At 39.4% G+C, this 26,814-nt stretch overlaps 1 protein-coding gene across 1 annotated transcript in view; it reads left to right on the forward strand.

Annotated features, from left to right (window-relative positions):
* Positions 1-1,673: 1,673 nt before the first annotated feature.
* rngtt (RNA guanylyltransferase and 5'-phosphatase) overlaps positions 1,674-26,814 on the forward strand; it is a 92,131-nt gene continuing 66,990 nt past the window's right edge. Inside the window, exons 1-8 of the mRNA XM_071468136.1 lie at positions 1,674-2,130; positions 3,965-4,074; positions 4,165-4,268; positions 4,365-4,453; positions 9,219-9,294; positions 10,530-10,779; positions 13,137-13,246; positions 14,312-14,413. Of these exons, the coding sequence (XP_071324237.1) occupies positions 2,067-2,130; positions 3,965-4,074; positions 4,165-4,268; positions 4,365-4,453; positions 9,219-9,294; positions 10,530-10,779; positions 13,137-13,246; positions 14,312-14,413 (905 nt within the window). The 5' untranslated portion in view covers positions 1,674-2,066. The remainder of the gene's footprint in view (positions 2,131-3,964; positions 4,075-4,164; positions 4,269-4,364; positions 4,454-9,218; positions 9,295-10,529; positions 10,780-13,136; positions 13,247-14,311; positions 14,414-26,814) is intronic.

Below are 26,814 nucleotides of genomic sequence, written 5' to 3' on the forward strand. Positions count from 1 at the left end.
CGATCAATTTCAAATGAAAAGTTATGGCTTTATAAGAACGAAATCTGATGTCCGAGTGCAAGTAAATGCACCAAGAGGTAACGCTCCCTCTCTACTCGACCCCCACTCGACTTCGGGTGCAATCAACTGTGCGGCGGCGGAATGAGGTGTGAGGAGAGGGTTGGTAACAGGCTGATTTCACCCTGCGGCTGTTTGGCGTCCCTGCGGCTGTTTGGCGTCCCTGTGCAGCTTCTCTCGGTCCCGGCCACACGCAACCACTGCAGATGTTTTTCCTGCTAAATGTTTGCGAAGGGTTGTCAACCTAAATATAGTCTGCGGATGTATTATGTTGGCGGGGTTGTTGTGCTGAAGTGTGTCTTATTTAGTAATAGTTACTGGTGTTTGATGCTATGACAGATGAAATCAGTCAAAGCCACATCATTCAGTGACATAGTTCACTTCCTGAGAGTTTGCGCTTTAACCACATTTTGAAGCGAAAAGGAAATGACTTTGCTCTGTGATCAGCATGACTGGATAAACACCGGACGTCTTGGATTGAATGTGTAGCTTCACAAAGCCGCAGTTGGTGATTTCAGGTTGTAGAGAGGGGTTTGAGGTGGCCCTAAAGTTTAGTCTTTCATTTCAGACTTTTGGTCTCTCGTTTTGTATTGGTTTTAGTTTTGGAACATCCAAAACCATCAAGACAAACTAAGTGATTATGTTGCAGCCTCATGCTAAAATAAAAAAGTCCCTCATCAGTCTAAATTCAATACCACAATGATAATAATGACAAGTGAAAACAGAGTTTTAGGAAAAACTGAAAGGAAAAACTGCAATACCACACTGACACAAGTGTTCAGACTCTATGTCTCTGGTTTCTCTGGATCATCTCTGATGTTTCTATACCTTGATTAGAGTCCACCTATGGTAAATTCAGCTGATTGGACGCACACCTGTCTATATAACATCTCACAGCTGCAGATCAGAGCAGGAACCATGAGGAGGAAGGACCTGCCTGCAGAGCTCAGAGGCAGGAATGTGTTGAGACTCAGATCTCAGTGGTCTCCATCACTCTTGAAGCGAAGAAGTCAACCAGGATTCCTCCTACAACTGGACCCAGACTAACGGAGACATCAGGAAGAAGGGTCTTGGTTTGAAAGGTGAGACCCAGAGATCCTGTGTGGAGATGGAGAAACGTCCTGAAGGAACCTGAGCTAAATTTCATGTGACTGTCCAGACTGATGAGGGAAACAATGTTACAATGGTTTTTGTTGTTGTTTGTTTTGTTTTAATTTTTTTATTTTTATTTTAGCATAAGACTGCAACATAACATGAAAAAATTGAAGGGGTATAAATAAGCTCTGAAAGCACAGTACACACACACACACACACACATATATATATATATATATATATATATATATATATATATATATATATATATATATATACATACAGATAGATAAACCTTTAGAAAGTTCTGTTCAATACTTCACTCATGTGCCATAATAATGTATGTTTTTGAGTTAAAATCTTGATTTGGACGCTTTTCCAAGGAAATAATGATATATGTGATTGTTTGGGGTTAAATCAGCATATATACATTTCTGCCACCCCTTACACTCTCCAGGCCTTTCAGGACACAGCGTGGGTTCTGTAGTTCTGTGTCCTCTCTCTTCCCGTGTTTACCCGCAGGTGGCAGTAAGACGCAGGAAGTCGTCTGAACTACAGGCATTAACAACCAGAAGAAGAAGGCTAGCTAGTTTAGCACAAGCTAGCTAGCTAGCTCGATTGGTGACTGTAGTGGACCAAAAGAAAACAGACTGGAAAGATAATACCGTTTTCTTGATGCGGATCTGCGGAGAGTCGAAATAACATATGTGTCGTGTATTTGTGTGCCGGCCCGTCAGGAAGTTGACCGGGCTTAAATTTGTTGGATGATTCACCTGAATTAGTATCTGAAAGGCCCTGAGTCCGCGGTGCTTGGGTGAACGACAACCGGGGATTTCCGTCATCTCAGACAGGGAGCATCAAGCCACGGGCTTGCTATTTACCAACGACTCACTGCACCGAAATATCTCCTGACCATGTCACACAACGGACCACCTCCTCGATGGCGGAATTGTCCCAGAAGAGGACAACCTGTGGCAGGTGAGCGAAAAACTAATAACCCAGCTAACTAGCGTTAGATTAACCAGCTCTGTGTACGTAGTGCTGTTGATGCTAACGTTAGCTGCGTGCCGTGGTTATGCTAATACAACATGACTTGTCTGAAACATTATAACCCGTTTAATCACTTGTTTAATTTGTCCCGATGTCACAAGCGGCGTGTAGCTGTCTTGGTTTATCACTAGTCGCACTGAAATTGTTAGGTTAGCATCACAAAATGGCAATGTAAATGAGCGGTGTAGTTAAACATAACATCAGACTTAATTGAATGACACCAGGTGATTTATGAAGCGCAGACCTTTTCTATTCATTGTGTATGTTTGCCATTTGCAGGGAGGTAAACTGAATTAGCCGTGTTTTTGAAGAGGAGTGTAATGTGACACTGAGTCCGTTTAGCAGACTTGGCAGCTGTGGCTAACCGGTTCGTCGAAGCTCAACTCGTCGCAGACCGGCGTTGTATTTGCCAGCTAGCGTATCTAATTTAACTTCGAGTCAAAGCGGATATTGTCAGCTGTGTTTTTTATTATTGTTTTATTATTTTTTTTCATTTATTTCCCAATAGAAAAAAGTGCTGCTGAACAGTGGAAAGTGTTGCTGAGTTGGCTAGCTTCGTTGTCAAAGCATCACGTGTCAAAACAAACCGGAGGCTGTGGCGTGGTGGTGCGGTGTGTGCGTGGTGTGCGGTGTGTGGGGGTCGTTCTCCATTAAAACCACAGACTGGATATCAAACTCTGTGTGTCTGTACATGTTTACCTGGATCCCGCATTGCCTGAGCCACCCGCACTTCACCTGTGCTTTGCACCGTTGCATTAATCTGGACAGGTATTAAGTCTCAAGGCAGATCCATAGCACAGATGGGTCCAGAGTTTTCTTGGATATTAGCTGAGGTTAGATATTCCAATGATTACAAATTATTTAGTGTTTAATGCTTGATTTAGCACGACCACAGCACCTACTTTCACCTAAAAAATTATATTATCAGAGCAAAGCAAGCAAGTGCTAGGGAGCCCAAGACCACCAGGCTTACCCCACATCATTTAGGTCTACATATTTTCTTCAATCACAAATTTGCTTGAGAGTTTTACCGCTGAAGTACAATATCAGTAATATCAGTTCCTCCATCTTTCACCTGGTCTTGTAGAGGTACCCTGTATGAAATTGTAGTTTTAAGGACTTAATTATTTTAGTTTATATCATTCCATCATGGGAGAACTGTAAGGCTGCAACCAACAGTTATTTTAATTATCAAGAAATAATTAATTGTCAAGTTTTCTTTAATTATTGATTACTTGTTCAGTGTATAACATGTCAGAAAGTAGTGAAAAATTATCATTATTATTCCCTGAAGTGTAAGATATGTAACATATTTAAATGTCTTGTTTAGTCTGACCATTTGTCAAAAATACAAATGTTGTGTTTACTATCATGGAAAATTAGAGGGAAATAGCAAGTATTCACATTTTAGAGACTAAGACAAGTGATTTGTCCTTTTCAAAAGACATAAATGATTAATCTTTTATCAAACTTGTTGCCAGTTTATATTATGTCAATACACTAATCAATCAACTTGTAATAAGTGTTGATCATGGCAACTGTGGTTTAAAAAAAATGGACAGAATGTTGTGTATTAGACTGTGTATTAGACTGGGCTTTGCAGAATTCAGTAATTAAATAATGGATAAAAACCTACCTTTGAAAAAAAAGCTTTGGGTAAGGCAGCTAACAAATTCAGTCCCTTGCTACAGGGTCCCTACGAGGAGTGCAGAGGATTTATACCACAAGACCACTGGTTCATTGCTTGTATTTTCCCTCATAGGTAAATTCCTGCCAATGAAAACAATGTTGGGTCCCAGATATGATGACCAAGTTGCAGAGGAGAACAGGTTTCACCCGAGCATGCTGTCCAACTTCTTAAAAAGTCTAAAAGTAAGTAACTCCATGATGACTGAAGTTCTGAGCAAAATTTTGAAATTGAAAAACCCTTGGCACACCTTGTGCGTTTTTGTCTCTCTCTAGGTGAAAATGGGTTTGCTTGTGGATTTGACGAACACTACTCGCTTTTATGACCGCAACGACATTGAAAAAGAAGGTGTAAAATATGTGAAGCTTCAGTGTAAAGGGTATGAGTGAAGCCACTGTCACAAGTTAAATGAATTGTAAGCTGTTGCTCATTCAGAGCTGATGTAATAAATCTGATGTCATTCTGTTTGTTTTAGTCATGGGGAATGCCCTTCGAAAGACACGACTGCAATGTTCATCACACTCTGCGAACACTTCATGGAGAAGAATCCCACAGAATTGATAGGTAAGGAACCCGTAGCTTAACGGTGAGATCAAATCAGTGAATGATTATCTGCTTCACTTGTTGCAGACCTTATTTATTTTTGCTTCATTTCCGTTCCCATGTTTGCACTTGCATGGGAACATCTCCTTTCACAGATTTGATAGTCCAAATGTTTATATAGCTGTGAACATGTTTTGATTTGAAAGCCTTGGGATGTCTGGAATTTACAGAGATATGAATTAGTAGAATCAAAACTTTCATCACTATATTTACTGTGTGTTATGTTTTTAAATCTGAGGTTGAGGAAACACTACCTGTTGCTGCATTTAAAAAAAAAAAAAAAAAAAGTTTGCTCCTCTTTGGTTTAAGTGCAGTTATTTTAATGTTTTAAATTTGCTTATATAACTGTCAGTTTTTGAATATTTAAAAGTGATGAAATGATCAGTTCTTCTCTGAAGACGTGTACTGGACCTGATAAGACCTGATTTCTTAAGGGATATGAGCAAGATGTCAGAAATGAATCCAGAACTTTTCTTATCACCTTGAAATCTTTTTAAGTTTGTTTAATCTTTGATTAACATAAGATTTTGTGGAAAAGATTTAATAATTTGTAGGTTAGTAGTAGATAATAGTGTACTTTATTTTTCCCTTTGATTGTTCTTCATTGAGAGAAAAGAACTGGATTAGTCTTTAGTGTACTTCAATGTTCAAAGTTAAACATTCAGAACAAGAGAAGCCTCTCTGCATGTCTCTGTCTTTAAGTCCTAAAGATTATATCAGTGTGACCAAAGATGTGTCATGTGTATCACATCTTCTCAGAGAAGAATATGAAGATACTGTATATGAAAGTAGACTTTCAAAGGGTATAAAACTGGCTGGTGTTGTAAATGACTTTGCACTGTGCATCATTTTCTTCAGACTGCCGGAGGAGATCTGCCTCAGAAATAACCCATTTATATTTGTTGGGATGTTTTACCACCCCACAGTTTTCACTCCATGTTCAAGCCTCCAGTTATCACAACATGAACAACATCTCAAAAACCTTGAATCTTAAGCAGGAGCATCTGCAGCACTTCTACTTTATTTCTAAAAACAATACAATGGATCTTTTATTGTGCAGTGAACACTAATGTTATACTGGGCCCTGTGAGGGGCTGTTCTATGTACTTTTCTGAGTATGCATTGTTTACTGTGGTGTGACAATAATATTCCTATAACTAGCCTAAAGTGTGTTCGCATACTCGGTTCACACTGACTTTACAGTATAATCAATAATCCATTTGCTTTGGTAGCTGTGTCGTATCCTACAATTCCTGACAGCTATATTTATTTTCAAGAGTTTGTTCTGATTGTTCTTTACACAGAAGGTAAATTACTGAATGCCTTATCAATTAAAACTCACACAGAACATATACAAGTAATAGCAAAAGACGCTTATGTCATGTTAGTATTATAGATGTTGGACTTAATCCATTCAGTTCTCATATTTATTTATTCCAAAGGTGTTCTGGTATGGTAATTTGTAAAATAAAGTAGCTGTGGTTCACTAAGACAGGCTTTGAGATTTTTATTGGCATTATTCCTGTGATAATATAAATGGCGTGGGCTGTAAAATGTAACAGCATTCTGCAAATTGTGATTAACAGAATATTTTTCCTCTTTTTTTTTTCTGGTTTGATTTTAAAAGCTTGAAGTAATTATATTATTACTTTGCTTCTGTGATACATAGTACAAGATTAATACTCAGTTACTATGCAAATAAACTGTATGTATAACACCAGTTTATTTATATATATATATATATATATATATATATATAAACCTACTTATTGTGCTGTTATACTTCAGACAACATTTATTTTGAGTGTGGAAGCTCATTTTTAAAACCGGGGAAACGACTGAAAGCGCCTTGAATTCAGGTCCTTTTGTGAAAGCACAGAACATTTATATTGTAATGTTTGTCCATAGAGTGCAGGTTTACAACAGCTTATTAGTAGCAATACCCTGTCTGTCCAGCAAAGAGCAGCCTTGCTCCAACATGGACAGGTTCTAATGGGAATGACGTTAAGTTTTTTGTTCTCACTTTAATTCAATAAGCAATTTTGTAATTCTTACATTTATACTCTTCCCATTAAAACCAGTACAACCCAGTGCAACCGGTGTGACTGCTGATGGTCACAGAGTAGCTGTGTGTTGCAGCTGGGCGTTAATGGCCGTACCAAGGCTTGCTCACGTGTCACTGTTTAGCATTTGCAAACGTGCATGTCTGTCAAACAAACATCCTGAAGAAAACAGTCTTGTGTGATTCACCATACTTTTGGCTTTATAAGTATGTAGGAGTAAACAGCACTTCTCTCCCACCGAATGCTGTGTAGGTGATTTCTAGGTGAAACCTGGCTCAATAAGTTTGGTTTAAAAATTAATATTGTGTAGATGTCCACATGTGGGCAGAGTTTTATGCCTCCGCGCCAGCAACAGCCAAAGCAGGAGGCATTATGCTTTTAGGCTGTCCGTCCATCCATCCGTCCCATTCTTGTGATCGTGATATCTCATTAACACCTTGGTAGAACTAATTAAAAATTGCCACAAGTATTCTTTAGGACTCAAGGATGAACTGATTAAATCTTTGAGATCAAGGTCAAGTTAGCGATGACCTCACAAAACACGGGTTTGGCCTTGTGAATGTGATATCTCAGTAATGCCTTGAGGGATTTTCTTCACATGTGGCACAAATGTCCACTTGGGCTCAAGGATGAACTGATCAAAGGTCAAGGTCACGAGGACTTTACAAAATACAGTTTTGGCCTTGTGAACGCAATATCTCGGTACCTGGATAATATTTTATGATTTTATGATTCTAAGTGGCAGAGGCATACAACTGCAAGTAAACTGTAATTCTAGTTTTCACAGTCGTATTTATTTAGTATGCACTTCATATAATGAAGTTAATATCAATGTATCAAGTAACATGAAATTACTGCACAGAAACACCAACTTAGGTTTCATTAGAAACTTTCCCCAATACATAGTTTATCCACTATAAATCGTTGATTTTTACACAATAAAACACAGTAATTGATACTATAGCTCCAGAGAGAAGCCTGAGAGAGGGAATGGAAAACTACATTTAATATATCTTCATATAATGGATATCAAAATTTCTACTGGAAAAATGTAAAATGTGACCTTTAAGATAATTGTGCTAGTGTCAAATTATTCACTCTGCTGGCAGTTAATTAGGCACACACAGGTAAAACTAATGCAGTCTAATCCAGCAGTCCTGCAGTGAATCCTCCTTGCATGAAAGTTATAATGTTCAGTTTTAGAGACGTCACAGAGTGGCGTGTCTGGTATGTAGCCTCACTGATGTAAATTCAACAGCACCACAAACTGCAGCCTCTAAAACGATCTTATCACTGAATCAACACCTCAATAAAAACTGAACACGAAGAGAGGATTTATTAGAGCACTGCTGTATTAGACCCCGCTCGTTTTAGTAAGGTGTGGTTAATAAACTGCCAACTAACTGAATCTGTTAAGTATAAAAACAAGGTGTTTATGAATCTCACTGTTAATTATTCATGTACTACCTCAGTTAATGGCTTGGAGGTGTTCTAGTGGAATAACAACATATTTTATTCTTATCTGTCCTGTTTTTAAGCAGCATACTCTCACTTTTTTCTGTGAGGGTAAGCTTCTGTACACAGTGCCTAAAGGCAGCCTGTGGGGGGGGGGCTCCTCTGGACATTCAAGGTGCACTTTCACATCACTGACAGCAGGGTGCTCTATAGCATCTTCTAATCTGTTCAGATCTGCTCTTACCTACTAGCTGCTGTCTGAGTTTGGAATCAGACTGCTCAAACATCAGAGCAGAATGTGTGAATGTCATCTCTGTAATGGCCTGACTTTGGCCAGCTGGTGATTAGGCTTTGTTGTCTCTGCAGTACACACGTCCAAATTAGGCGGTTGGGCTGGTAAATGCGATCCCCGTCCGCTGACACTGGTTCATTTTATCTTCATTAGCGTTGGCGTTGCCAGGCAAATTTCCTGTGCAGTGGAAGTATGAGAGTCAGATGGTTTTATTTTGTGTAGTTTGAACCCTGCTGGGTACCTGCTGAGGGATGCTCGTTTGAAATTGTCACTTTGTTAAAAGAAAATTGGGAAGTTATTTTTTTTCTTTGTTGAAATATCCTGAATTACTACAATCTTCAGGGGTCTTTTTTTGGGAATCCAAATTCTGCTTTACAGAAGCTGCTTTAAAGAGCACACTTTCTCTCTGTTTTTGTTTTTCTCATGTGCCCTTATCATCCACTCTTTACCTCCCTGAATGTTTCATCAATTTCTGGGTCTCTCCTGTGTGTGCAGCGGCTGGTGTCAGACTGATTTTTTTTTTTTTTTTTTTTTTTTTGATGTGCGTATAAAGGCAGGGCGGCCCTCTAAGGAGAGGTGGATCTGCCTGTGAGTCTTTTGATTGTGAGACTTGATGATGCCCCCGCGCAAAACAACCTCAGCACATCTCAAAGAGAACTGATGTTATTGATGTGAGAGGAGAGCATGGATAAGATTGTGCTAAACCACAAGGCTGTTGAAATAGTGAAGCCTTGCTGACATTATTCTGCATTAAACTGATTGCATGAAGCCATAATGACGAGATAAACTGCAGATGTGACTTTGAGCATATTCTACCAATGAAAGTGTTTTCTAAATGCCTTTGATTTAGTGTAAATGTAAACTTAAAGTGGGATTCTGGGATTCTTAGTTTTTGCTGCTTTTCTTTCTCCCAAAGGTGTTCACTGCACGCATGGCTTCAACCGGACAGGCTTTCTGATATGTGCGTACCTGGTGGAGAAGATGGACTGGAGGTAGGGACTGACCCCCTTCAACCCCCCCCCCCCAAAAAAAAAGGCCCCCACCCAAGCTGGCCAGTCAGCAGTGACCGAGTTCATTTCCCCACGACAAAGATGTTTAAATAATTTACAACAGCAGAGGGGGTGGGTGAGTGGGTGGGCTGGCCGGTGGGTGGGGATGTCTCTTTACTCAGAGGTGGAGCAGCAGTCTGAGAAAGCAGAATCACTAGAGGCTGGTAGGCTGATAAAACCCTCCCACCACCCACTATTTCCTGTGTATTGAATATTCTGAGAGCATTTACAGTCCTCGTCCAGTATCTTGTGTTGGGAGATAATTCAACTCTCAAATGATCAACACTGGTAGATTTTTTTTTTTTTTTTTTGTCTTCATTTTTTTTTTACTGCCACAAAAAATTATAAATTAATTCAGTTTTCTCAATTAATCTTTTATACCCAAATACCCATCATGGTTCTCTGTTGCATAAGATGTCTTTATGTCTTGTTTGTCTGTCAGAAATTTAGAACTGAAACATTAAGTTGATAAATGGATTATTCAATTGACAGACTGATAATTTGGCACTGTTTTGACATTTTCATCAGTTCATCCCTTTTCAGGCAAAAATGTTAAATGCCTGTCTACTCAGCTTCTCCAGTGTGAGGCTTTCCTGTTTTATATCATTGAAATGAAAAGTTTGATCACTTTGTGTTGGGCTGTGGGAAACTGTGATGGGGATTGTTTTATAAGAATAAATAAGAGAATAGATAATAGAATAACGTAACAGGAGGATAGGAATACTAGCAGAATTTGCTAGAGAAGACATTAGTTATTTTGATTTGATGAAATTGTTGCCAGTCATTACCTGGCAAAAAGCATATGAGAATACATTTACATAAATAAGGAAAAGAAAGCACCCTAGAGTTGATCCCTGTGGACCTCCAAAGAAAAGCTTTTCATAGACTGGAATATTTTTCAATGTTTTTTTTAAATCCCATAAGCAAACAGTGTTAAATAATACTTTGTCCTTTTGTAATGAAATATTACAGTTAACTTTGATGATGTCTTTTTTTAATCAAGCTCTTTATCGATATGAATCATGAAATAAAAGTTGCAGCTCTAAATACAATTCACCCCTTCATTGAAGTTTTGTTTAAGATAAAATATTTTGAAACTATACCCCCAGATAAAAGAATAAATCTTTTAACCTTAAACCTTAAAAGATGCTCTGTCTGTGTTTTCTGTCTCTTATCAGTGTCGAAGCAGCTGTGGCTGCTTTCTCTCAGGCCCGGGCCCCAGGGATCTACAAGGGAGACTACCTCAAAGAGCTTTTCCGTCGCTATGGGGACGAGGAGGACACGCCCCCCGCCCCCGCACTGCCTGAGTGGTGCTTTGAGGACGACGATGGGGAAGTGGACGATGATGGTAATGCGGTCAGCCAAGAGTCGGGCCCCAGCTCCTCTGGGTCAGCGCCTGGCAAACGAAAGAAAGAGAAGCTAAAACTGGTAAGACTTCCGGGAAGCTCCAGGAAATGGACTGTTAAGTAGAAAATCCCTCGACCCCTCTCTGCGTGACATGGAGCACATGCAGGGTGATGCAGGGTCTCCAGGGAGGCTTCCCTTCTGAGTGATAAGACTGTTATGTTCAACCGTATATAGTAATCCAATGAAATGAATCTTCAGATTTAGATAAAATTAAGCTTTACATCTTCTCAACGGCTGGCAAAGGTATAATTTTGATTAGATAAAAGCCCTATCTGTCTTTATGTAAGCTTTCAGTGCAGTTGAGTGAAATTAGAAGTGTTGAATCATCTCCAGTTGCATATAATTAGGTTTTCTTGTGTTTGCATTCAGCTGATGCTCTCTTCCAAATACTTTTGAGTAGTTACAAGAAGCTTAAATTAAAATGGCACCAACATTTCCAGCACGCAATGCTAAGACAAAAGCACAAAAAGTAAAACAAAACATAGATTTGTATAAATATTTGTTCATCATTATTACACACAGAACCTTCTGAAAATCTGAATCAAGGCAAATCTAATAGCTGAGAGTGTGATATAGCAGACAGGTCTAGGAGGAAGAGGCCAGAGGAAAGAGAGCAGCTCTTGCAGACTGCATTACTTCACTGTCATTAAGCAATACTGTCTCTTGGTTGAGTGGACTGCCTCACAGTCAGACTGGTTGGCAGCCAGTTGGCTGTTATGAGGAGAAATGTCATAAAGTCTGATTGGATGAGACAGAGTTTTGATGTGAAAAGTAGAAACCTTGCTCTGCTATTTTGGATAGTACATTCTCGGATTAATCATTAATTGGCTTCCGACTTTATATTGTATGTATGTGGAGATGCTTCTTGATAGCGGGTCTGAACAGAGCTAAATGGTGCAGGAGGAGATGGCCAGGTTTGGAACCACAGCTTAGCAACCTGACATGACTTTAGCTAACGTTAGCGCTTGTTCCTCAGGGACCCTTGACAAAACATCAGAACATCCATTAAAAGTTAACTTTAATCCAGCCTGGTCTTATTTGAAAAAGCGGCAGCAGAGAGAAACAGACTTACCTGTAGTTTCCAGGTGAACTTGTGGAAGCCATTGCCAAGGTATGCAGTCCAGGTATCATGAGCTATTTCACTGCAGGACAAGCAAGTACTTTTACTTTGATACTTTAAGCACATTTTGCTTGTAATACTTATTTACTTTTGCAGGGCTCCGAATGAAGGACCTTTACTTGTAATGGAGCATTTTGACACGTTGGCATCGATACTTTTACTTAAGTAAAGGACCCGAATACTCCTCTGCCTTTTTTGTGGAGTTTCAGCAACATCCGACCTGTAGCAAACATTGTCAGTACTGCTGCTACAGTAGCAAGGAAGCTCATCACCTCATCATGGGCAAGTGTGGATTTTAGCAAAGACTGATAATGAAGTTAGATGAATCCTTTTTATGCTGCTTATCTGGGCCCAGGACACATTAATTACGTTAATTATATCATTAAGAATTATTATTTGGTAGTTGTGGGAATTCCTGATAAAGATTAATAGAGAAAATTATGATTCTGATGAATATCATCCTCACTGATTTAAACTGATTTAAAGTGTTGAACTGCATTCTGTGTGGCTTTGAATATACTTGAATTTGATTTGGTGAACCCTGGAGAAACTCTGCACTAATGTTCAGACAGTCTTGTTCTCACCTGACCGTGCAAACAAGGTGAACCACTGTGAATGGTCCCTGAGTTTAAGGCAGATGAATGAGGTTAAGCATTAGCACTTCTGTCTAATGCACATTACTCCGTCTAGATCGAAAGGTGGCAAATTAATTTATATGATCATGATCATGGTCTTTCTCTTCTCACCGCAGCCATTTATACTTAATTGGCATAAATTATCATATTATACCAGTTAGCGGGAGTGATCTGAATGAGACGGAAAAGGTCTTGCCAAATGAGAAATAAGTGAGATTAGGAAATGAGTGCTGCAGATGTAGCCAGCATTTCTGTCAAAGTAGATATGAGTGGATTCCTGCATAAACCATTAACAGGAGCTTAGGGGTGAAGTCCAGTTTCCTGGGAGTTGAAGCAGATGAGCAGGTTTTATAAGGTGGATTCATAAAATAATTCAAGTGAGAATGGTTTTAAATGTGGAGAAGTGAAAAGGAAGGTTGTATTTATAATATTTCTACCTGTTGCCTCTGCACACAGGGATTCATAAAGCAAAGAAGCAGCTGTTTGGAAAGTATCACCGGTACTCAGAATGTTTTTTTTTTTTGTATGTGTAGGTGGGGTATGCGCATTTTTCTTTTTGTTTAGTTTTTTCTCCCGATACATCTAAGTTCAAGTGTCTGTTTTCTTTCATTTTTACCTCTCAGGGTGCAGTATTCCTTGAAGGCATCACAGTGAAAGGTGTCACACAGGTCACCACACAACCCAAACTAGGCGAGATCCAAAGAATGTGTCAGGAGATGGCCGAGTGGGACAGGTAACAGCCTCTCTTAGCCCTCCTCATACCCCTCAGGGAAAGGGTCCGTGCATACCTATGTGTTTATTGTACTGTGTTGTGAATGACTCATTTGTCTTAAATCACTTTTTTTCTTTTTTTTGAGCATCTTGACAGTTTGAGATGGGCGGCAGCGTCAGGAATATATTTTTCTTTCTGGATAAATATGCTGCTGCAGCTTTTGTAATGAAATTGCAGAGAGTGGGCTCAACTGCTGTGTCTTATCACAGCAGAAGGAACAGTCCATGCTGCTATTTCCACTACCTGCTGTTGCCAATACTTCTGTGTGCTTGTATCTTCTAATATGCAATCTAATTGTAGTTTGCACATAATGACTATTTTCTGGGGATCTGTTGTGTGTCTAGAACCAATGTTTGTTGTTGTTATTCTACTTTGTGGCACCTTTTGCACTACATCACCGCCCAAGACATTCATTAGTCTACCTCCCATCATAAAACATACATTTTCCTTAAGAGGTGTTGTATTAGCTCATCCAGTCATCATGCACCTGTTTGATTGCAAGTATATATATATTGATTGACAGCTGTGAGCTCCCACAGCAGACTTTGGCCTTCTCTGATTGGTTAGAAGAGTGAGACTCACTCAGAAAGTTTAGCAGGGAGTATCTCTGCACTGCTGCCAGGCTGTTTAATGAGTATGGGTCACAGAAGCCTTTGACAGCACCTCTCTACTTTGAGAGATGTTTTAGAACATATTTCAACTAGTTAGAAATTATTAGTATATTTTAATGATTGTACATATTTAATCTTAACCCACCCAATAGTTGTTTGGATGTTTCAGTCTGGACCAAAGTATTTTACAACTCCTTGGTGTAAAATAAGGCCTACAATTATATATTCCTCCTAGGCACTGGATCAGCCAATAGCAGGTCTCTAGAAGTGATGTGCAACAGCTGCATACATATGAAAATGAAACGTGTGTACCTGTTGCTTCTGATGTTCACTCCTAACAGACCTGAGAGTATTTGTCAAATTCTTGTGGGGGTTAGTTATCAAATAGATAAATGTGTTTTCATTGTTGTTGCAGATCTGGTTTTCCTGGTGCTCAGCCTGTGTCCATGGATAGACAAAATCTTCGTTTCCTGGAACAGAATCCATACAAAGTCAGCTGGAAAGCTGATGGCACACGGTGGGTCTCTTAGTTCATGGATTTTGTTTTGTTTTTTTTTTTTACAATAAATATCTCCTCGTCCGCATGTGTCGGTACAGGTATTGCTCCTTGTGTCTCTGACTGGACAGATGGGTTTCTCTTCCCATTCATTAGGCTGCTTTTATGAGTCAATACAGAGCATTCATGGGAGTTGTCTATCAAGGTTGTATGCGTCAGAGGTGTTAATTTACTTTCCCTGGCTTGTTAGTGAAGATTGAGAGGAATTCTAACGTGACTTCTGTTTCATATTAGGCTTTAATAATCATATAGCTAGTCAGCCTGAGAGGCCATCGTGTAGCTGTGGAGATGGAGACTGGAATTATAAATTGACTTCACTGAAACAGATTGACTGTGTCCAGTGTAGAATAGGAATTGCAATGGGTTACTTTTTCCTTTCTGTAACATTTGGGGTGGGAATTTATTGTTTTCCCTTGTTTTATGTCTCCGTTGCCAAAAGCCAGTGTTGAGGGGGAAAGGAGTTTTAGTTTGCCAGTAGTCTGCCGTTTCTCTTGCTGCAAATGTGCTGTGTGCTGGTGAATATTTAATGACTGCAGACAATTTCAGAATTTTACATATCGGCGCTTTAATTTCCTCCGAGGGCGAGACGGAGCAGAATACAGATCTGGCCCCTGACCAAGGTGCTGCTGATGTGTGTAATCGACTGCCATCATCTGCAAACGCTTGGAAGTGCGGGTAGAAAGTTTAGCTCTTAAATTTGAATAGAGAGTGATTCTGAGCTCTTCCTCTGCTAACTCAAACTCTTGTCCTTCACCCTGTTTGCCCTGCAGCTGTAGCTGAGCCTTGAAGAGTAGTCATACCTAATTTTTTCAGTCATGAAAAGCAAAGAGAGGCACAGTATGAGTTATCCCTCAACTGCAGGATATTCGCTATGTTGAGAATATCATCTGCTACTTTCTCTTTCTGGTATAAAGCAAACCTGATTTTTTTTTTTTTTTTTTAAAATAAGATTTAAAAAAAAAACATAGAATCAGTGGACTGAAGCACACACTGTATGAAATCCTATTTATCTTAACATGATCAGCAAATCCAGGAAAAGAAAGTGTGTGTGCATAATAGAGCTGCAGTGAATAGCCAATTAATCATTTAGTCAATCAACAGAAAATGAATTGGCATTTTGAATATTTTGAATAATTATCTAAGTCATTTTTTAAGCAACAATGTCAGTCATTTTTTCCTATTTTCTCTCAATTTATAGACACAACATTAATTGATTAATCAAATCATCATAATAACTGACTGATGAAATAATAATGAAAATAATCTTTAGTCGCAGTCCTAGGTTGTAGTAAAGAACACAAATCAAAGAAAGACGTCACACTTCCCAGAGAAAACAACAAGGAAGTGAGCTACCAATTTTTAAATAAAGGTCAGAAACCGAAATATAAAGATCCTGTTGTTGTAATCTAAGAAACACCTGAGCTCCAGTAATTCAGTAATCCCTTAATTCGGTAATCACCAGTTTTATTGCAGAATAATTGTCTGTGAAGAATCGGCTGATTTGATTTGCAGTTTATTTTTTGATCCATATTTAAATCTAGGTGTCAGCCAGAGTTGGTGTTTGTTGAGTTAGTTGGACTAATACTGGTTTGACCTATTACTTGGAGCTAAGGTGAATGATAATAACTCACTGTGTCTCTAAAGCTAATATGAGCTCTGTGACACAACCAGTTCCACCCACCAGAACAATTTAGACTGAAGTCTCACCAGAACATATTGTGCTTGAGTCTAAGTGGAATGGACTAATTTATTTAAGCGTAATTCAATCAGTGCCGTGTGTGTGTGTGTGTGTGTGTGTGTGTGTGTGTGTGTGTGGTTGAGTGTGTGTGGTTGAGTGTGTGTTGCATTAGAGAAACGAGGGTTTTCACTACCTGATGTTTGGTGATTTCATACTCCCTCCTTTTTGGACCCTTTTATCTAAACTAAAAGCTCTACAGGTGCAGACAGATTTGAGTTAAACATCACTGTGTTTGTCGTCATCACACACGATGATAGTTCTGCCCAACAACAGGCATCATGTAAAAGAAGAAACTTAGAGTTATGCTGTTAGTAAAACTTCACTAAGTCATATAAACAACTGTGAGGTAAAACAGTATAGAAAGTGCTCTCACCTCAGCGACTCCATGTATTTTTATATTGTTTTCTGAACCTGCGAGACCATACTCCACTGCAGAGGGTTGAAGCTGCTGTTCATTTCCTTCTGTGTGTAAACAACCTCAGAACCTGAACCTCAGCGTATTTACATAGCAAAAGGTTTGATTCTGTAGACAGTAAACTTTGATGATTACCTTGTGTGTCTCTTGTGAGCACGTTGTCGGTCTCCTGTTGGCATTTCTGTCGCTTTTTTCAGCTTCAAGTCGACAGCAGTATTGTTGCTGTGTCCTTGGTACATGCAGGTAATAAGACCATGCTCTCATTTGGGGAAAGCTTTCATTTATATGCACAGTGAAGTGAAGGGTCTGTGAGAAACAGTTTGTTCTGATGCTGCTTACCTGTTATTACTTCTACTATCTACTATTACTAGAGTTGAGAAAAGGATTGTTAGTGCCGTGTCTGAACCACCTTTTTAATTTACCCAGGAAATAACCACGTGTCATATAAGTTTGGCTTTTGTGTGAAATTGAAATTGCACAAATGAATTTTGGATGATGAGACATTTTGGTGAAAAATGAACTAACAAAAGAATTGTGATTAAAAAAAATTCCTCAGATATGAAACTTAATTAAATCTGGGAAATATTTTAAATTGATCTAGATTAGAAAACTGGAGTTAAGATACAGAGGGCTGTTCATGGGTCAGTTGTCAATGGAATGAATTAAACACCATAAACGTAATTAAAAAAACATGATTAGTACTGACCGATTCTGTTTTTAACCACCATTTCTTAGGGTCTCTTCATCCTAAAATGTCTCTAATGATGAAATATGTATTCTCAAAAATTACCTCCAATCTGTGACTTGCAATACATCAGATAGGATTACCGAGTTTTGAGCTTGTGTGTATATTTTCAGTAAGATTTCCTGATTGCATTGGTTCCGTGTGAGCTCAGTTTGTCATTCTCCCCACACATGGCAGAGAATTTCTTATTAAATGCCCAACTTTCTCCCCAGGGGCACCCGAAGACCTGAAATGGATTTTTAATTGGAAATTTGTCTCTTCAAGGTGGTCTGGAAAGATTTTTTCTTTGGGTATTGCCAGAAGTTCTCACTTAAGTATGACATATTCTGAATCCCTCAAGCTTTCCTTTGTCATTCTGGTGAAGATAATAAAGTTTCCCATCCTAATGCAACTCATTTACACTTTCAGAATGAGTAATTTCCTTTTGTATTGAATACAAAAGCCGCACTTTAACAGGATAAGGTTAATTGAGCAAAAATGTTAATTTTCAAGAACATCTAATGCATTACTCTCAGTCCCATATGAATGATTCCTGCAGCCTCTTCTCATGGCCGCTGGCCTGTGCAACAACAGCTCTGGCAGTTTAAACTAACTCGCTCAGTAGGTGACAAGGCACTGAAGCAACCTCACTTACCTAAAACTATTAGGGAGCCATCCGTGACACACAGACCAGTCATACAGAGAAAAAACTGTCAGTGCCAGCTGTCTGCCAAGAAGGTGGCCTCTAATGGGCTTTGGAAAGGACAACAACATCAGTGGATTTGCCAAGAGGGGAAACACAGGCTGAGTTGGGTTTTTACTCATCTTGTTGTAGAGTCTTCTGTCATGGTTAGATTGGTTTGTGCACCAGAGAGGAGGAGGAGGAGGAGGAGGAAGAAGAAGAAGAAGAGGAGCCAGTTAAGTCTTTGGGACTTCAAAAAACAATGCTGCTCAATTTGGACTTTATTATAGATATTGGACGCAAGAACGTCTTTGGCTTTCTTAATTTTCTCTCTCTCTTCAGTCATTCTCAGTCACACTCTCACTAAAAAAATCAATAATCCCTTGTTTTCTTTGATGTAGCCAGATTAGATCTTTTGAGCCAGAGTTTATTATAGCTGGTTTCTGTTTATTGGCTGGTTTGTTACTAGTCTTTTACACATTCTGTTGGTTATTTAGTTGATTCATGATGTTTGTGAATCTGGCCGAGTTGTTCATCAGACACCACCACCACCATATTCAGGTTAATATTGTTACCAAAGCTCTGGGCTGCTCATTGTGGCTCCATGAATAAGCATGGGAGAGTTTTCAGTTCACAAAAGTAGAACTAGTAAACAGGGAATTTCTAAATAGCATTACTACACTTTTGTTTCCTAGTACACCTGTTCTCTCAAAGGAACCACAGGGACACAAGTTACAAAAATGTTTTTTTAGTTGAGCTTTGTGTCTGCTGTTCAGGAGACAGTTTACACTTGTATACAAACTACTTCTCTCTTTTTATTTGCCACTCTTCGCTGGCAGAGAGATCGGTCCTTTATCACATCCAGTGCTCATTCTCCTGTTGTCTCTGCTTCTCAAATTTGGTCAAAATTAGGACAGATTATTTTGGTTAAGGTCAGATTAATTTGGTTTGGTTATGACTGGTTCACCATTCTGCTTTTTTCCTAGTTTTTTCCTTCCTTAATGATTTTACAGGACCTGTCAGACTCACCATGTTTTCTGCTCTGTGGCCACAGGAGCCAGTAATACCTCATTGTGTCTTGGTGCACCAGGATAAGCAGAAGAGACACCACACTCATAGACAAGCCATACACATGTGAGATGTATCCTTTAACAGAAGTGTTTTCCAATGGTGTGTTTTGGTTTTACAAAAATGGAGGTCTAACTGGTTCTTTTGCCAAGTGCACATCTGAGTTACCTCCTCACATCGGACAAAAAGCAGCATTTCCCTAAGCTTTTCTATATGAAGCATTCAGGACACAAGTCCAGAAGTGCATGCAACCTAAACCAGGTTAATGCTGCATTCATGTAATGTCGGCAGAATGGCAAGAACAGGAAGTGGCAGAGTTCACTTACTATTCCAAGGTGAGTGGCGTAATGCTATCGTCGTAGTCACGCCATTTAAACAGCTTCAATTAGTGTCTTTTGTTTTGTTACGTATTTGTAGGAGTTTGCTGGAAAGTGACACAAGATACAAACAGTCTACTGTATAGCACCTATAAAATGATGAGCTGATTGGATTGCATTAGTGTTAATTTCTTATTTTGATGTGACTGCCAGCGGTGGTGCATTTACATTAATTCTGCTAAAAGTCTCTCTGTAGTTCTTTTGCCAAGTTTGAGAAAGTCCCAATATCCTCAGCATGGAATTCCAAGTCGGAGGCTGATGTGAACGATTTTTGCCGCTAGCCTGCTTGTAATTATGGTTGAATCTGTAGGGGGTCTTTGTTAGCAGGAATGGGACATTTTTCTCTGCTGCAGTGAGTCGTGATTTGATTTAGTAAAGACCTGTATGGTTTGACAAAAAAAAAAAAAAAACTTGCCAGAGCAGCTTTCACAAACCTGTCAAATGTAGTATGAAATAATGTAATGTACAAATGTTTAAATCCCTTTATAGAAATGGACTCTCAGGCAAGGCAATTTACCCCCAAGTGTGTCTCTCATGTGCTCCCTTGTTGCTTATTCAAAAAAAAGAATCATCATCAAACATCAAACATAAGATATTATTTGTGCTCAACAACACTGTGGGATGGATCTTTTTGTTTTGACTCTGCGGTCTAAAATGAAGATGGACTTGAGTGTATGAGAGCAGCTCTGTCCATTGATGCACCACTAATGATGTGTAAAGCTGGCAGATCTGATCTAAGGCCTCCCCTGGAGCTCAGCTGCTGTCAGTCATGCCGCGGGACTAGACTGGCAAAGCCGACACAATGGCCGTCTGTGCCTCATTAGGGCTAAAGTGCTTGGGGGACAGGGCTCGGGGATAAGGATAAAATCAGATTCTCACAGCACCCATCAGAGGACAGAAGCGGAAAGGAGAGGGCAGGCAGGGGAGGGGCGGACACGTGTGTGGATAAAGGAGCACATCAGATTGAATATTTTCCTTTTGGTCATGAGAAGGAAATTCAGTGTCTGCTGTTACCATAACTTCAGAGAGAGGGAGAGATGAAGGTGAAACTGCAATGAAGAATAGGACAAGTGGGAATTGCACTGTATTAATGGTCTCCTTCTGCTTTCTTCTGAACATACTTGACAGAGTTAGCCACGGCTAACCCGCCAATTAGACAGAAGAGGAACCACTACTGCTTTGCACAGACCTGTTGTGTCTTTATTAGTTGACAGATCTGCTGTGTTGTGACACTTAGCCTTATCTGTTTGGTCTGTGCACACACTCATCCTCTGCTGAGATAAAAGATATCATCCCTTTGCACAAGAGGACCTTCCTGTCTGTGGGAATCATCATTTGCTTCAACATTTTCAGGCGTTTCCTGTTCCCTTTCTCATCCAGTGCAGTTCTTACTGCCAGTATGTCTTTTTAATGCCTTCATTGTGTGTCCACTCCCACCCCAAAAATCTAAGTGCAGCTATATCTGGCCCACTCATCATTATTCTTCTCCTCCTCCCACATTTTTTGTTTTTCCCTGCAGTTTCCACAAGACTTTCGGACGACCCTGATTCATATCTTAGGGCTAGTGTTTTCCTGCTGTCTCCTGTCACGACTGGAGGGGGAGGGGGAGGGGGAGAGGGGGGTCAAACTGAACACTCTGAGCTTCCCACCAATCTCTGTTAACTGAAGAGCGTGATGAGGGTTATGATTACCTCTTTTCTTGGCCAGTGTGCTCGAGAAGCATTTGACTTAATGGAAACAATTAGGTTATCTGTCTAGCTTCTCATAAAAGCCTTCTTTGAAATGAGCGCCAACTAACAGTAAAGGGAGTGCCATCTACCTACGCATTTATTCCCAGGGGTACAAAAAGCCGAGCATTGATTGGAGACAGGGGAGTTTTTGTGATACTGATGGTTTGCCCACCCAGCTGCACTTGGTACTACAATGACGACTACATATTCGCAGATATTTTGGAAAATTGTGCTGCCAAGCTAGCCACTGATGGTAGTAATTCCCTCCAACCTGGATAGTAATTTTACACCATATTGTTCCTTAAAAATGATAGACATAGTAAAAAAGAAATGCCCTCTCAAAAAAATGCAGACGGTCTTGTGTTTTGCATAATGTTGCAATGCGAAAGGAAAATTATAAGTGGAATAAAAAAAATAAAAAAATCTTATTTATTTAATTCTTTATCTATTTTTTTGGGAGGGTTTTCCTGTCACGTATGAGATTGTAGTTGTGCACAGTATTGTAAGTTATATGAATTATCGTTCCATATAAGAACTCAATTTGCAGCTTAATATTGAAAGTACACTATCTCCAAATGTTTTTATTGATTCCCAACCATGATTTCTGTCAACTTGTTATTACCACCTTCAGCTCTCCCTGCTGTAGCTCATCCTTCCAGCATGTCTCATTTTTGGCTTAGAGAGTCTCTGGCCCCCATTTCCCCAATATGAGAATTTTCCATGTTTATCAGTTTTATATCTTTGTAGATTGAATAAAATTGAGTTTTGAACCACTAGTTGGCCAAAATAATCAATTTTTAAGACACCTGCGTGAGTTTCTGGGATATTGTGATCAGCATTTCTCAAAGTCTTCTGGCATTTCATAGACCAAATATTGATTAAGTTAATTAATTATTAAGTTAAGGTTAATTGATTAATTCAGAAAATATTCTGTAGATTGAAAACAGTCGTGAGTTGCAGCCTTGTATTTACAATGGAAACACTATTTACTATTTAGTACAATGCTCGTAAAAGGCACATCTCTGCTATCAATACAGACTTTGTCAGCTGGTGGTGTATTATGCCCACGTACTTATTCTTGGAAGCTTGTCAAGTTTCCCACTTTGAACCAGCTGGTATTAATGGCATATTTATTGCGTCTAATCCCTCTGTGATAATGGTGGAGAGACACAGCAGGTATGAGAATTGCATAGCTTTGTCAGCGAGGAAGTCATTAATCTCAAATCCATCTCCGTCTTCAGACTTTGTTTTCCCAAAAGATGAACGTCTTTTCAGCCCGTGTTATTTCTGGGTTTGTTCACCATCAAAGCCTTCTGCCTGTTTTAATAGCATAAATTCTCTAATACACTGCATTCAGGAAGTATTCAAACCCACGTTTTTCACATTCCCAAAGCCAGGTCAGTGGAGCGCTGCAGTGATGGCTGTACTTGTGGAAGAGCGGCCAGACGGAAGTCTGTGAAACACATATGAAAGATGCTTGGAGTTTGCAAAAAAACAAAAAAAAACTTTGAGACGCTGACTGTGATAAACAAGATTCTCCGAAACCAAGATTGAACTGTTTGGCCTCACTTCTAAGCCTCATGTCTGGAGGAAACCAGATCTGGTCAACGATGAAGCAAGGTGGTGGCAGCATCGTGCTTTGGAAGTGTTTGTCAACAGCAGGGACAGGGAGACTGGTCAGGATTGAGGGGAAGCTGAACAGAGCAAAGTATAGAGGTGTACTTCATGAAAACCTGGTCAAAGTGCTCAGAAACTCAGACTGGACCAAAGGTTGACCTTGAACAGGACAGTTGCCTGAAGCACTAAGCAAAGACAATGCAGTGACTTGGGGACAACACTGTGAATGTCCCTCACTGGCCCAGCCAGAGACCTGACTTGAACCCAATCGAACATCTCTGGAGGGAACTAAAAGTGGCTGTCCACAGACAATCCCCATTCATCCTGACAGAGCTTGAGAGGATCTGCAGAGAAAAATGGTACAAAATCACCAAATCCAGGTGTGTGGAGCTTATCGCCTCCAACACAAGAAGTATCAAGGCTGTAATCACTGCCAAAGGTGCTTCAACTAAGTTCTGAGTAAAGGGTCTGGATCCTTATGTCGATGTGACATTTCAGTTTTACCTTTTAATTCAAAAATTCTGTTTTGGCTTCGTCAGTATGGGGTATTGAGTGTAGATTGATGAGGGGGAAAAATGAAATGAAAGGATTTCAGCAAAAGGTTACAACACAACAAAATGTGACAAAAGTGAAGGGGTCTAAATACTCTCTGAATACATTGTATGTTAAAGGTACAAGATAATTAGCCTCAGTTGTCAGTTCCATTGATTGGGATACTTAACCTTTAAAAATATAACAGGACTGCAGTTGCTCATTAGGACATCAGTTCATCCTGCTTTATTCACCGCTTGGTATTTTGTGTTAAAGAGCAGCAGGTAGCCTGCAAAGTGTAATTGGGCTCATAAAAGGTGTGTAATGAAGCCACCAGATTGCCAAACATTTGTCAACAGACTTTATTTATTTATCTTCCAGCCAAGGCAGGTACACTGTAATCCAGCTCCTCCTCAGCAGCAGCACCCCTCAGAGAGACTTTACAAAGACAAGCCTCCCCGACTCTAACTACTCAACCAGAAAACAAAATGATGCAATATAATTAGTGCTGAAACAATTAGTCATGTTATCAGGTTAGTTAATTATTCAAGCCATGTCTCAAGCTAAACTGGCAGACATATGCTGCTTTTCTAAGTGCTCTATGATTGTTAACCAAACATCTTGAGGTTTTGGACTGTTTGTGAAGCAAAAGAACATATTTCTGGACATTTTTGCTTTTTTTGTGACATCTTGTAAACTAAACAATTGATGAATTGAAAAAAAAAACAAAAACAGTTTAATAGATAAACATTTGTTTGCTGACATCTTGGGCAGGATTCTCTCCAGGTTTCCCACTATTTGGTTTGAAATACTTTTATGTGGCAGAAAACAGCTGTGCTTCCATTTCCTGAAGGGGAATTGAAACGAGTGTGATTGGTCACTGGGTTGTTGCTCCAGGTTGTAGCTGTCATGCATCAGAGGACATGATGGTGCACTGCTCGCCAACTACTGAGTCTTGAATCGCAATGGGCTGTGCCAGGGTGTCATTTGGAGGCTCAGTTCACAATGGATGGCAGCTCGTCACACCTGAAGAATCCGTATGGATGAATCATGGGTTAATTACAGTTCTGGGGTTATGCAGCATGGATCATTTTATCCAAATACATTCATGTGAAAATCATGATTGTGTTTTGAAAATTCATATAATTTTCAGAGGTAACAGAAATGCATGCAACACAGTAAATGAAAGGGTTATAAAGCAGTGGATAAAAATATTTCACCAGTGAATGCCTGCTGCTGCTGCTGCTGCTGCTGCTACACTTAAAGCCTATTTTGGAGGATAACACAAAGGCAACAATGGTGCCTGTGTTTTTGGGTGTGGCCCATCTTTTCGGTTTGAACCAGCAGAAGGGAGGATCAAGGATAATGTCTGTTCACGTTCCCTCATTTGAAATTGCCTGTAATGTTTGCCAACTCAGTGATCAGCCGACTCCGTAGATCAAACAATCAGCATTTGGTGTGAACACTTTGCTCACACTCGTGCCTCTCCAGATATTATTCAGGGCTGTTACATTTTGTCACCAAGCCTGTATAATTTGCTGTAATTTGATGACAGTGATTTTGAGGTTCCATTTTAAAATGGAACAAATGGAAATTGTTTGGCCCTTTATGCAATGATGACTTTTCTTAATGTAAAAACTAATAAACAAAGTGACCTAATTCAAATGACTCATCTTACGTAGTTTAATTTAGCAGCAATCAAACCGAAACACCCCATTGCATATTAGACTAATCTTTCTAAATTGAGCAGCTCATGCAGAGAGGGATGATTGCTTCAAACTGTAATTGGGTTTCAAATGATTTGACGCTTGTCCAGATGGGCTGTGAGAATGAGAACCGTTAACAGATTAGAAAAGATTATACCAAAAAGTAGAAAATTTGAATTCACACCTGAAGTGAGTGCTCGTCTTATTTAAAGATAACTCCCCCTCCGCTGTAGCGTTTCTCAGAGCGGAGATGGAGGAATAAGGCTGATAAAAGGCTCAAAGGTAAAGTGTGAGGTTCTTGATGCTTGAGCTTCATGCTCCAGCAACCTGACACACCTGCGAGCATAATATAGAGGATGGGTGGAGTCAAATTAATACCAACCAGATGCTCACATCATGACCTGAGCTGGTAAACTGGGCTATTTTATTGACAGATATTTTAACAGTCTAACAATCACTGCCGCCAAGTTCTTGAATATCCCAGTCGAGTGGACTCGGGGATGAAAAAGTAATTTTCCAGCATTAAGCTGTCTTCTGAGTTTCTCTTTTGGTTCTACTTAATTCTACATTTACTGAAGCCATAACAGGGTAAGACACACAATGCAGTAATCCAATAGTAGCGACAAGGATTGACCTCAAGAATGACCGTACAGAAAACATGTCTGTCCTAACAATGGTAGTATACACTCTGTGGTCACTTTTATTGTACTATATAATGGAACTGAATATAACTCTTCAACCGTAAATTCTACTTTTACAAAGTTTGTAGTGTTCAGTTTTTAGTGATATTGTCAGAAATGTAAATATTAATTACATTTTTATACTGAATTCATGGTTAAAGGTGGTGTTGTACTAGGCAACATTATATTGAGAGGTGTTTAAAATTCTTTGTCCTCCCAAGTCACATACATAGTGAAAAATGTAGCGGAACAGTTGCGTTGGATTGTATTAGATTGTATACGTGTATCTGTATAATACAGTGGCCACTCAGTGTATAATTTAGAACTACTGCATTAGTTTTAAAGTTGCAAACTGCTGGCTACAGAAGGGCCAGTTTCAGTACATTATTTCATTGTTGTATTCCTGCAGAGTTTGAATTTGTGGGAGACTGGAGGGTTTTTTTTTATGCAAAGACTTAATCTCACCTGCAAAGTCTGGCCATGGATTAGTTGAGCTTCATGCTTGTTTAAACAATTCGCCCAACCACTGGTGATGTATGCAATTTGAAGATAGAGTAATCTCCTACAAGGGAAGGGTTTTTTGTGTTTGTGGCAGGCAACCTCAGACTTTTGTAGAGTAGAAAAGAAAATTTGATAACGTGTGTGAGAAACATTTTATTCACATACCTGTAAATATTTTGGGTAGCACAAACTACTCTTTTGTATCAAAAATCCTGGAGTTATGAGAGGTGTCTGGTAAAAATTGCATGTTGTGTATTTTGTCCAAAAGGCACTGATCAAAAATGCTTTCTGTTTGCAATGATAGGTCCTGTAAAACACTGCTAGATAAAAGGAAAAGCGGTTGCTTTGGTAATGTGTTGTAATTAGCAGGTACCTTTCTTCTTTTCCAAGACACGATAAAAGGTCTTGCGCCTTCACCTTTTTGTTTTACTTGAATTGAGCGCACCCAATTTGCACATGAGAGATATACACAGAGGCTTTGTTGTTTTGTTGTGCTGAGTGGAGCCCAAATCTCAAGTGTTGTTTCTCTTCGCTTACAGCAGTTCAGCTTTAAAGTATGATTAACATTTTTAATCCTCCAAATAAACGAATTA

This window comes from Trachinotus anak, unplaced genomic scaffold (assembly GCF_046630095.1).
Source record: "Trachinotus anak isolate AG129_WGS33_773 ecotype Australia unplaced genomic scaffold, CSIRO_AGI_Tana_v1 ptg000031l, whole genome shotgun sequence".
NCBI classification, from domain to species: domain Eukaryota; kingdom Metazoa; phylum Chordata; class Actinopteri; order Carangiformes; family Carangidae; genus Trachinotus; species Trachinotus anak.